Here is an 11,888-nt window from a genome sequence, read left to right on the forward strand (position 1 = left end):
GCACAGCGTGTGAAAGTCAGCATCAGGTAAACGAGAAGGTTAGATGTTTGGATTGTGTGGGTATTGTGTCCACCCCTATGTCACCTTTTGGACACAGTGCCATTTTAAAGCTTCACAAAGAAGCTACTGCAGAGCTATTGTATTGAATTCTTGCATTTTATTGTATGTCCTCTTGTATTTATATTTTCCTTCGCATTAAACAGATCAGTGTCTCTTAAACTGTGGCACTTTCTGCACTGTGGCATGGTGATGCTAACTTCATCAGATCTCTTTGAGCGTGTTTATAATAAAGTGACTTATTTTATGAGTACGGTCAAGACCGGCTCTATGAAAAGTGTCCTGAGAAATATTATCACACTGGCGGACAGTGTTTTCATTTTGCAAAGGACACACAGCGAGACACTGCTGTTTAGCACAATTAAGATGGATTTCTATCAGGCTGAAATATAATGTATATATATATAGTTTAAGATAATTTTGACTGACATACTTAACAACCATAATTTTACAAAGCATAAATGCCAATACTGCATTGGCATAGTATATTATATATCCCAGAATCTCAATCTTAGTTCCACTTGAAGTTTTGCCAATGCTTGTATAGTATTGGAGGTCCTGAAATGGACAAAAATAATGTGAATTTAATGAATTTGAGCAAACATTGCTTTGTATATCTGGGGGAGAAAATGTTTTTCATGTTAAACTGAGTTATGTTGCCATTTGGAAACACGTCATCGATGCTGGAGATTTAGTTCCACTTTTCTCTAAATTTGCTACTTAAGTCAAATTCAAAAGGAAAATTTTTCACCGCGCTTTAATAACTCATGCGGAGAGGTGTTAATCTTTCACACTCTTGCAGCCTCATCAAAGAGAATAGACTGTCTATGAAGCAGTGAGTATTTTTCAAAGGCAGCTCAGGATCAAAAGATCATGGGAAGACTATAACACCGCCGGCACTCACTTTGCTAAATCCTCTTTTATTGATGAAATTTCAGTCTGGGATCTTGGTGGAATCATTATTGAAAGCACACGAGTCAAATCTTAAACTCTTTTCACACATAGTACTCCCAGTATGAAGCTCTGACTGATTCATTCATTCAAGGATGGTTCCCACACAGTTGTTGAAAACGTCACAGCCAATACAAACTCTTATTGTGACAAGTTTTACTTTAAAGCTACACTATGCAAAAAACTAAATATATGTGCTAGAATGAAATATGCTCTTGTATAGACACACTAATGAAAACACACTATCAAAATAAAATAGATAACCTGAGTAGCAGTGTGCAAACAGTCCCTGGTTGTTCGGCATAAGTGAACATACTGAAAGTTTTCTGATGACCTTACATGTTGTCTATTCACTGAACAAAGTTACCTTAGCATCAGACCAAAAGTTAAAAGTTACAACCAACACTCAAGAGAGTATGAGAACCAGATTAAACTTTAATCTAAATAGAAGAACCTCATTTAAAATGTGGTTTTCTGTAACATGTTGAACTTGGAATGGCTACCTCTCATTAGTGAGAGCGTATGTGCACAAATTCTGGCTTGAATCTGCTCATCAAAACTGGATTACGAGTAGGAAAACACTCATAGTTTGGAGAAGTGGAGAAGTAAATACAGATAAAACACCTCACCAAACACAATAACATCTGTGTGACAATCATTTTATATGAAGAAATGAGGATTCAGCTCTTACATTTAATACATTTACTGATTCAGGGCATCAGTTTTTTAAATTATATCAATCTAAACTATCAGATGATCATCAGAGTTAATCAGATTCTTTGTGAAACTGACAGGAACTAAATCATATACAGTATAGCTTTAACCCCTCCTTCACACAGCTGGTTTCACTGATAGCTATCACAGTGCTCAGCTGAAGGCACTAATTGCATTGAGAAGTGTAAGATACCGAACTTGAATAAAGGATAGATTAAAAGCCTTATATAAAATCTTATATAATGAATATATTTTAAAGCCCTCAAACAGTTCAACAAAGCAAGTGAGGATTTAGAAATATAAAAAATATCACCAGGCTTGTGCAACATAAAAATCTTGATGAATGAATCAATAAAAACGATAAACAAGAACAGACCATATGACTGTGTCAAAAATATAAACACACTTTTCATCCTTCTCATCTTTATGATACCCAGTGTCAGAAGGAATGGGAGTTTATTATGAATTCCCGAAACAAGATGAAGCCACGTAATTCTAATGTGACTGCACACAGTCATCCCAGTCATCACCCAGTGGACTCCAGAGACAACAGGTCATTATGAATACATCACAATACACACATATTCTGCTCATTATCCACCAATTGCTTACAACTGTGAGGCAGCAGAGTGTTATCATGTGCTAATCACATGTGAGGATTGTCTTTCTCTGCGTCTTTGGCCAGGTTTAGCAGCAGAGACCTCTGGAAGGCGTCATCACACGACTCAGGGATCAGAAACTCCAGCAGCAGGTCACACATGCAGTAGATCAGATGCCTGCACATAAACACACAAACAGGGTTAATGACTGACTGACATTAGCTGTTACTTATGTTTATATGGGTAATATGGAATATGAAAATTATTCAGATACAGCAGATGTATTAAATTCTATCTTAAACATGAACATTGTAGTGTAGGGTCATAAAATATATTTTTCTTTGAGTGTTCCTAATTTTGACCTCATGATCAGATATTGAAAAAAGAACTGAGGGTTTACAAATTGTCTTAAAAGTGCTTGCCAACAGGCCAAGGGAGCTTTTCAGATTTTGTCAACAGCCTTCTTATTTCTTCATTCAAACCACATTTATTTTAATCTTGCAGGCACAAATCTCCTTTTCTTTATCTTATGCAGTAGGGCCCCAAGAGTTATTATGGCCCTGTTTTGTCAATAGCTATCACATTTTTCAACAGAGACAACTGAGCCTCCACTCACTATAAACACAACCTCCACTTATCATCAAGAAAATCATGAAATATGGCCCAGTGCAATTCTGACTTGTATTTGTTCACTAACTTCTCATTCTGTTTTCCCTTTGAATTTCCACCTGGAGCATGACCAGTTTAGCTTAATTTTAGCCCAGTATACTTAATATTTAATATACTGAGTAAATGATGATATATGTATACATATCATCATTTTTACTCATCGTAGCGGCAGTATAGAAAACAATTTAAGGCAGAAAATGAAGCAGATTACCAACTTTCGGTGCAATCCAAATATAGATGAAGGCTTTTCGTTACACCTTTTGTAGTTATACTGTTTAGTGTGATAACCAGATAAATACTCGTTCTGTATACACTATTGATACAGCTCCTAAGCTACTGAGTGTAGCAGTCCTAAAATAGCAAAATCAGATGTGTGTTTACCCGACAGTTTGGTTGTTGACTCACTTGTTTATCTGATGGTCCTGTAAAGACTCCAGCATGGTCTCCAAGCTCAGTCTGTACTTTTCACTTCCCAGCATGTCAGTGATAAGCTCTATTTAGGCACAAATAATGTAACAAACCCAAAAGGACAACTCAGCTTCAGGAGCCTTGCAAATAAAAATCGCATTTAAGGAGCATTGAAACAGCTACAGTCTGAATCTAACAGCTGCTACGTACCTGGAAGCAGCTGCATTAGACAGTCCAGACATTGCTCTTTTGTTTCCTCTCTTTCTGCAGCACTACGCTCTGGCCGTGGTTGGGCAGGCAGCGTGCCGCCTGGCCATACAGCTTCCTGCAGCACTTGTAGGTAAATAACCCAACAGGGGGCACTGGTAAGGTGGGCAACTCCTACATCCAACCACCTGAGATAGAATCAGTAGTTTAATGTAATACTGTTGTCTGTTTTTTCTACTAAATATCAGCCACATGGAAACATGCTTTAACTGATCAGGAGTATGAAAGACATGCACACAAGGGGAATAAACACAAATAAATAATTTTAAATCTCTATAAACCATTGCATGAGCATGAGCATTATTTACTGACATGCTTAGTGGACCTTAAAACTCCCAGAGGTATATGTCAAGTCCAAAAATGGAGGCCAGCATAATCAGTTAACAACAACAAAACACAAGAGATTAGACAAGCACAGTTCCCACAGACTGTGTGGTAAAAACAAGCCCTGTGGTAATTATATATTCCCAGAAAGGAATAAACATTTAAAGAAAAAAAAATATTTTGAAAGGCAATCTGAGAGAATGTCATGCAGCACTCATGTGTCACAAACCACATTGTGTCTCATAAACCTGTGTCTTAAACTAGAAGAGGACCCAGCATCTGGATCTTCAGCTGTATGATAGAAAAATAATGTGCCACAATGTCACCTGCTAGTAAAATAGGTCTGCAGACACATATTTCATATATAAGTAATATGTAACAATAATAATATACATTATCAAAATACACACTATACACACAATAAAATCAGCACAGAAGCTGAGAAGAGACTCCTACCTCTCAATAAAGGTACCAAAGAGCAGCCTGATGGTCTTCTGTATGTTCTCTGTGCACAGCCAACTCCACTGGTCCTTCATCAGCAGACACAAAATGTTCAAAGCAACATCTGCCACAGCTGTATCTGCAGTACACAGAACACAGTGGGACACATATGATATACTATACAGACAAAACACATCAATGGTGGAAGGGAACTACAAGGAATATTCAGCAAATGTCCCAACTAACAGTATAGTTTTGCTGCACCCAAGTGGTCATGCTGTGTTACTGCATGTTGCTTCTTGAGGTCTCCTTATGGACATTTTGGATAAAACAAACTAAGACAAGACTGCTGTATGAGTATTAACCTGTCCCATGAGTCTTCCCTGAGGTCTTCTTGTCTTTGCCAGGCGGCTCACAGCTCTGTTTCGATGTCTCTTTCCCATTCAGCCCACATAAAAGTCTTTCCTGCTCTTCGACAAAGCTCTCCAGGCTAGACAGTGACATGCCATTGAGGACCTAAGGAACCATAATGAAAGACGCAAACATGTCAGTTGTTTCCTGTATCCATTTCAAACACACATGTATCAATCAGAGATGGTAAATACAGTATGGTAACTTACAGCACTGCCTTCACTAAAGCAGTATGTCACTTTAGGATGTAGGTCAGGTATATTGAGAGATGGGGAGATTTTGCTTGGGAACATAAGCCTCCTGATGCATGAAACACAAAACCAGAAAATGTTGCATTACAGTCAAAAAAGAGAAGATCACTTACAAAATCATAAAAACACCAGAGAAACAAAATAATTTAATGTGTGTTTTGTGATGTTTTAACATCCTGCACTGTTTGAATTGATTGTTGTGACATTGAAGCATGACCAGTGGTTTGTAACCTTTAGGTTAGGCAGTGGTTTCAAAATAAGAATAAGGGGATACAAAAGAAAATCCATCGATAACGCTATTCAAATGACTCAATCTCAGAGTGGAAAGTAGTCTTTGGTTGAACCAGTCACAGCTCATAGGCAAATGCAAACTGTGATGACAGGGTCACAAAATGATACAGCATTGTTATTAAGGGGTCACATAGCAAAAATGACTGAAACAAAGTTCTGACCTGTACTTTCTGTTGTCCATTGTTCTTCCATCAGCATCTCCTTCAAGCTCTTCTGTTGGACTGAGGGGCTCAGGATGAGGGAAAGCTGTCTTCAAGGTGTCTAAAGCATTTTCCATCATCTTTAATGTTGATCAAGTCAGAGAAGACATGAGACAATTAAATTCCCCTTACTGAAAAATGTAATCTATAGTGAGCTTTAGAGGTACTGGTAGGTAGATTTGGTTCCCATTGGACAGAACCAGGCAAACTGTTCCCATTTCTTCCAGTCTTCATGCTAAGCTAAGCTGACAGATATGAGAGTGGTATCATCTTACTCTTGGCAAGAAAGAGAATAAATGTATTTCCTCAAATTCTTACTTTTATCTTGAGTGTGTTCATTTCCCCCTCATTTTATCAAAGGAATGCCAAACGATCATGAAAACTGTCACAGTCTGGCTTCACAAGATCTCCGGGATGTAGATTCTTTCTCACCTTATCAATTCTTGACTTGACAAACGGCCTTCTTCCAAAATATGTGCAAACATCTGAGTTTAGAGCCATAAACTCCTGCATGTCCTCACTGTTGGATGTCTCGGGAATACTGCTCAGTTGCTAGAGAAAAAAATCTAATCAATCAAATTACAGAACCACAGAAACCATTTATTTACTGGAGTTACGACCCTAATACCTACTTTAAGGAAAGTATCCAGTTGGCTTTTACGAGCTTCGACCTTGTCGTTGTCGGCATTGCCAAATGGGAGGTCAGGGAACATTTTCTTTGGACCTTTGACATCTGAAATCCACAACAGTAACTATGTATCTGTCTTGGTATACTAAGGTTTCACAGTGAATTGAAGCAGAGGATTGTTTCTTACTCTTGATAACTTTCTTGACTTCAGGCTTTTCCTCTAAACGTGTTTGCAAGTTGAGGAACTCGCTGTATCTCCGGTTAACAGTGTGACAGGACACCAGTTTCAGGGAGTCACTGTTTTCAGCTTCAGCCACTGTCTCAAACTGTAAAACAGAAAGTGGGGGTTGATGTTTGGTGATCAATAATACATACTCAAATATCAGTCAGAGGAAGCATGAGGTGGCATTACCTGCACAGTGTAGAGCGTATAGGGATGAGAGCCTGTGCCACGCTGTTCCTTCGCAGTGACAGTGCCAGAAATTTGCACATTCTGGATGCTCAAAGATGCAGCTTGGTTATTGGGGGTATCAAAGTTACAAGTGGTTAGACAAAGTCTTCTTGGAGGACAAGTTGGGGATTTCTCTTGGGCTATACCCGCCGGCCATTGGGAGTCCTCGGGCACCGCCACCTTCAACGCAAGTGTTTTCAGAGGGCCGAAGCAGCCGGGGGCCTCATCTTCCTTCGCAGTGATCACGTTGCAGAAGTTTGTTGGAGGACCACAGTCACAAAAGCCTCCTGTCAGCTCATCTTCAGAGTCTGAGTGAATTAGGGAGTCTAGTGAAATCATTTTGGACTCTGGTGAGTGGGAGTAACGGTCAGATGTGAGTGAACAGCAGTTCACTTTGCATGGTGTGAGCAAACCTGTATGGCAATTTTCTACTTTCCCAGCAGACATCAGGCTAACCATGCTGCTCTGTGAGGAATCCTTCTCACAGAGTGTACTCTGGCTCTGTAGATCATCGACTTCAGAGGTGCTTTGGCTGGTAAGATCAGAAGAAGACAGGGACTTGCACGTGGTCCAGGATTCCTGCTGGAGCTGACATCTGTATAGTGCAGCCTCTGGGAGCTCTTCCACACTGATTTCCTGTGGTTCTCTGGATCTGGTGATTATGTCTACAATGGTCTGGTTGAGCCAGTCGGGATCAGATACCCTGCTTATGAGCGGTAACAGCATGTTGCAGGTGATGAGTTCTGTAATCACGTAACCTCCAGTCCTGGTTTCCATCTGAGGGTATGGAACAAGCACATTTAAGACGAGGTTAACTAGAGCTCTTGAGTAGCTGAGCTCTGTGACTGCACTGCTCACAGCTGGGTGATGGGTTTCTACTTCACTGTAGAGCTGCCAGAGACTAATACTCTTCTTTTGTGTTGACTGTCTCTGTCTTGCCACCATGTAGTTCTGCAGGTGACAGCCATATAGCTCTAGCAGCCGTTGAACCAGGGCTTTTCTGTCCACTTGTTGAGCACGCCTCTTCAGCTCCATTACTGACTCCAGCATCGAATTACGCACCGCTCGTTCAAACTCCCCCTCCACCTCTGGCAGCAGAGTGCGATACCACGAGGACACAAAGTCACGCACCGCTTTGTGGACAGCACTGTGGATCTCATGGTTCAACCTCCACTCATGTTCAGGTAAATACAGAGGTGGGTTCACTTTGCCAAGAGGCAAAAAGTGTTCCAAGTGGAGAAGGCTGTTTGCATCTAGTACGGCACGGGACCCAAGCCAACCCCCGAGTACCACCAAGAGACTGGTGAAGATGCAGAGGAGCCAAACGTTCACAAGGAGATGGAAGAGGACCAACCATGTCAGCAGAGCTCCGAACCCTAACAGCCTCGGCTGTCCAAGGAGCTCTGATAACGTCCAGTGGTTAGAGGTCTTTGTGGGAGGCATTACAGTCAGCAGCTGTTGAAAAAAAGACAATGATTTTGTTAAAACCAGTAAGAATAAGAAAGTGGCGCTTCAGATTACTTTTTTTGTCGTATAAACTCTCAAACCTTAAATGATAAACCCAATTGCAGCTCTTTTGTATTTTGAGACTTTTCCTTGTTGTTTAGAGCTGCTACTGTCATGGCTCTGCTCCCCTCCTGCTCCCTTGCTCCTCCTCCTTCCCTGTGTGTGTCTGAGGGTGCGGCCTCCACTCACCTCACCTGTGTGCTGTCCTCACCTCTGCTCTCAATCATTTCATCCAGTCCTGACTTCAAGAACGCCGTGTCATCCTTTCATCCCCCCGCGCCCAGATTGTTTTCAGCCAACTTAAGTGGATAACTTTCGTGGCCCCCTTTTGAGTGTCTTATGCTACTCTACCAAAGTTTAACTGTGAATTTGCCTGCCGCTGCTCCCCAAGTTTAACCTTTTCTCTCCTGTGCTCCAGGGTCCCTCCTGTGCAGTTTCCTGAGTCAGCTCACCTGTGCCTCCGTGTTTCCAGTCTCTCAGCCATTTCACCTGCCAGTTCCTGCTGTGGCCGCCCCTCATCCCTCCCCGTGTGTGTGGAATAAAGTTCGATTAAACTGCTCATCCTGGGTCTGGTCGAAACTCTAGCCGTGATAGCAACTAACAAATGTTTTTAATCTGAGTATTTTCTTGAGTTATTGTTTAATCATTTGGTTAAAAAAAAAAAGTTCAGAAAAATACAAAAAATGACATCCATCCCAGTCCAAGTTGTTGTTTTTGTCCGATCAACAGTACAAAGCTTCTCAGTTTACAATTAAATAAAGACCTCACAATGGAAGAGCTGAAACCAGAGAATTTGGGTATTTTTTTCTTACAAAAAATTGTTTCCAAATAGTTGAAACTCCTGTCAGTCGTCAGATCAATTAATTGACTAATCTTTGCAGCTCTACTGTTATATGAATACTTGCAGAGCTGATTCTGTGAGTCCTCTTAATATACTGTATGTTAGATACTGTATGTTTGAACTGAGACATTTAACTCATGTAATCCCCACTGTACAGTACCAACAATGACTTGTTAAAATTGAGACAGCTATGCTTTATTGAATTCAATATGACCAGTTTGGTCATTATCAGCCTGTAATACACAAAACCACACCTACTGAGTGCTAATGAGGGATTGTTTTATATTTATTACTCACTTAGTGCGATTTCATCACCTGATACAGTCTAAGAACAACACACAAATGTAATGCTAGGCTGACAGGGAAGCAAACCAACATATCTATTATTAGTATTAACATTATTGTCTATCACGTTAGAGTGGGACGTGTTGCCATGGTAATTTGTACACTTAAACTGACAATAAATCTTCTGCTTAGCCTACAAGCTGTAGCATTTGTGTCTAGTCTTTTTTTCTTTGGCACTTTGATTAAACCTTTTGAGAAACACCCCTTGCAAGACTTGTTTACAGATACTGTGCACCCAGCCCTCAACTGAAGTCACAGATGGAGTTAATGTACAGTCTACAGACACAGGACTGCACTTATTAGGAATATTCACCCTTGTTGTAAACCCAGCTGAGAGACAATAAAGCAGACATTACCTGAAAGGTTGCAGGAGCTTTATAAGACGAATGCAGGCAGTGTAGTATGTCTTCCTCCTCTGGGACATGGCTTTAATCCTACAAAGATTATCTGGATCAGTCTGCAGGTCGAGATAGACACACTCACACAGTCCATATGGACAGCTAACTGTTAGGTGTCCACTTGACCTGCCAGCAAACAAACACAGCAAGCAGCACATCCCTCTGGTCTCCAACCCTATAGGATGAAAATTGACTTAATCATAAATGAAAGAATTAAAAAATAAATACACAGAGAAATGCTGAAATAAATACAATAAAATAAATATGTACATTTATAAATCTAATAAATGTTCATTAATCAGAATATAAGGGAATTTTATTCAATTTATTTTACATTTATTTAATTCAACATTAATTCATTCTTCATATTTATAATGTAGAAATACAATTAAGATTTAATATTTTTTATATCCCCATTATTACAAACACGTATACATTTATTTATGCATTTTACTATTTATTTTCATTATTTCTATTTTTATTTATATCAATTTCTGTATTTATTGACAATTTAGTAACTGTTATCCTCCATAAATGCGCTATACTGAAATTAGTACATGAAACATATACCCTGTATATGTTATATGTTTAATTGCATTGTTTTAATAATGAAATAAAATATTATTGTATATGGTAATAATTATAATCAATAATACAAATGTTGTGCTTTTTACTCTTCTACATTTATTTGATACATTTGTGTTACTTTGCAGATTTAAATAATTAATGCAAAACAATCAATAAATTAATTATTATTATCATCTCCTCCCTCGTCACAGAAATTGTTAATTCCTCCTTCAGCACTGGCTCTGTCCTCCAAACACTCAAAAGCTGCTGTCAATCCCATCCTTAAAAAACCTGGTCTTAACCCCGACACCATGAGCAATTTCCGGCCCATCTCCAATCTTCCCTTTCTGTCAAAAATAATGGAACGTGTTGTTGCCTCCCAACTCAAAGCCCACCTCATTTCCAATGACCTGTTTGAACCATTTCAATCAAGTTTTTGCTCACAACACAGCACAGAAAAAGCCCTCCTCAAAGTCATCAACAACCTCGTCCTCTCCTCAGACTCTGGTCACTTCAACATTCTCATCCTCCTGGACTTCACTGCAGCTTTTAAAACTATCAACCACACCATTCTTCTCTCCTGCCTTGAGTCTTCCCTCAACATCACTGGTAGTGCCCTCTCCTGGCTAAGGTCATATGTCACAAACAGACAACGGTTCATCAATATCAACAACTGCACCTCCTCCACTGCTCCCCTGTCCCAAGGCGTCCCCCAGGGTTCAGTGCTTGGTCCTCTCCTGTTCATCCTGTACATTCTCCCCCTTGGTAACCTCATTCGCCATCATGGTCTCCACTTCTACTGCTATACTGATGACGTCCAGCTCTACATCTCCAATAAATCCACAACCCCCACAACCCACTCTGACACACTGCCTCACTGAAATCAAATCCTGGATCCATGCCAACTTCCTCAAACTCAACTGTGACAAATCTCTCATCAAAAACACGAACAACCTCTGACTCACCACTGACAGTACCACTCTGTCTCCGTCCCACACATACGCAACCTCAGAGTCATCTTCGACAGCAACCTCTCCTTGTGATGTCAACTAAATCACCAGAACTGCCTTCTTCCACCTGAAAAACATCCCACGCCTCTGCCCCTCACTCTCCTCTTCTGCTGCTGAGACCCTCATCCACGCTTTCATCACATCCAGAATAGACTATTGTAACAGCATCTTGTATGGTAAGTCCTTAATAAACTTCAGTACATCCAGAACTCTGCAGCTCGCCTGCTCACTTGCTCCCATGACCACATCACCCCTGTTCTACAGAACCTCCACTGGCTGTGTCCATCAACCTGTCTCCACCACTGAGGACCAAGCATCGTACCTGGGGCGACAGAGCCTTCTCCATTGCTGCCCTCTCCCTCTGGAACTCTCTCCCCAAACACAATCGCGAGACTGTACTGATCCATCAAACTTCAAATCACTGATCAAAACCCACCTTTTTAGAACGGCTTCTAATGTTTGATTCCTTGTTGAGTGCTGTAATATATATATCTATATTTTTTAGTGTGTTGTTTTTATTACCTTATCCTTTTTACCTTATGTGAAGTGTCTTTGAGTT

The 11,888-nt window shown here is 40.3% G+C and overlaps 1 protein-coding gene across 2 annotated transcripts in view; it reads right to left on the reverse strand.

The window, feature by feature from the left end:
- Window positions 1–304: 304 nt before the first annotated feature.
- snx19a (sorting nexin 19a) overlaps window positions 305–11,888 on the reverse strand; it is a 92,873-nt gene continuing 81,289 nt past the window's right edge. For both annotated transcript variants that reach the window (XM_035666108.1, XM_035666110.1), the window contains 12 exons: window positions 9,711–9,927; window positions 6,624–8,117; window positions 6,399–6,537; window positions 6,216–6,316; window positions 6,016–6,135; window positions 5,545–5,663; window positions 5,051–5,141; window positions 4,796–4,946; window positions 4,446–4,569; window positions 3,609–3,793; window positions 3,396–3,483; window positions 305–2,498 (listed from right to left, as the gene is read on the reverse strand). In XM_035666108.1, coding sequence (XP_035522001.1) covers window positions 2,369–2,498; window positions 3,396–3,483; window positions 3,609–3,793; window positions 4,446–4,569; window positions 4,796–4,946; window positions 5,051–5,141; window positions 5,545–5,663; window positions 6,016–6,135; window positions 6,216–6,316; window positions 6,399–6,537; window positions 6,624–8,105 — 2,730 coding nt within the window. In that variant the 5' untranslated portion in view covers window positions 8,106–8,117; window positions 9,711–9,927 and the 3' untranslated portion in view covers window positions 305–2,368. The remainder of the gene's footprint in view (window positions 2,499–3,395; window positions 3,484–3,608; window positions 3,794–4,445; window positions 4,570–4,795; window positions 4,947–5,050; window positions 5,142–5,544; window positions 5,664–6,015; window positions 6,136–6,215; window positions 6,317–6,398; window positions 6,538–6,623; window positions 8,118–9,710; window positions 9,928–11,888) is intronic.

Source organism: Morone saxatilis, unplaced genomic scaffold, assembly GCF_004916995.1.
Source record: "Morone saxatilis isolate NCDOM2014 unplaced genomic scaffold, NCSU_SB_2.0 Contig20, whole genome shotgun sequence".
Taxonomy (NCBI): domain Eukaryota; kingdom Metazoa; phylum Chordata; class Actinopteri; family Moronidae; genus Morone; species Morone saxatilis.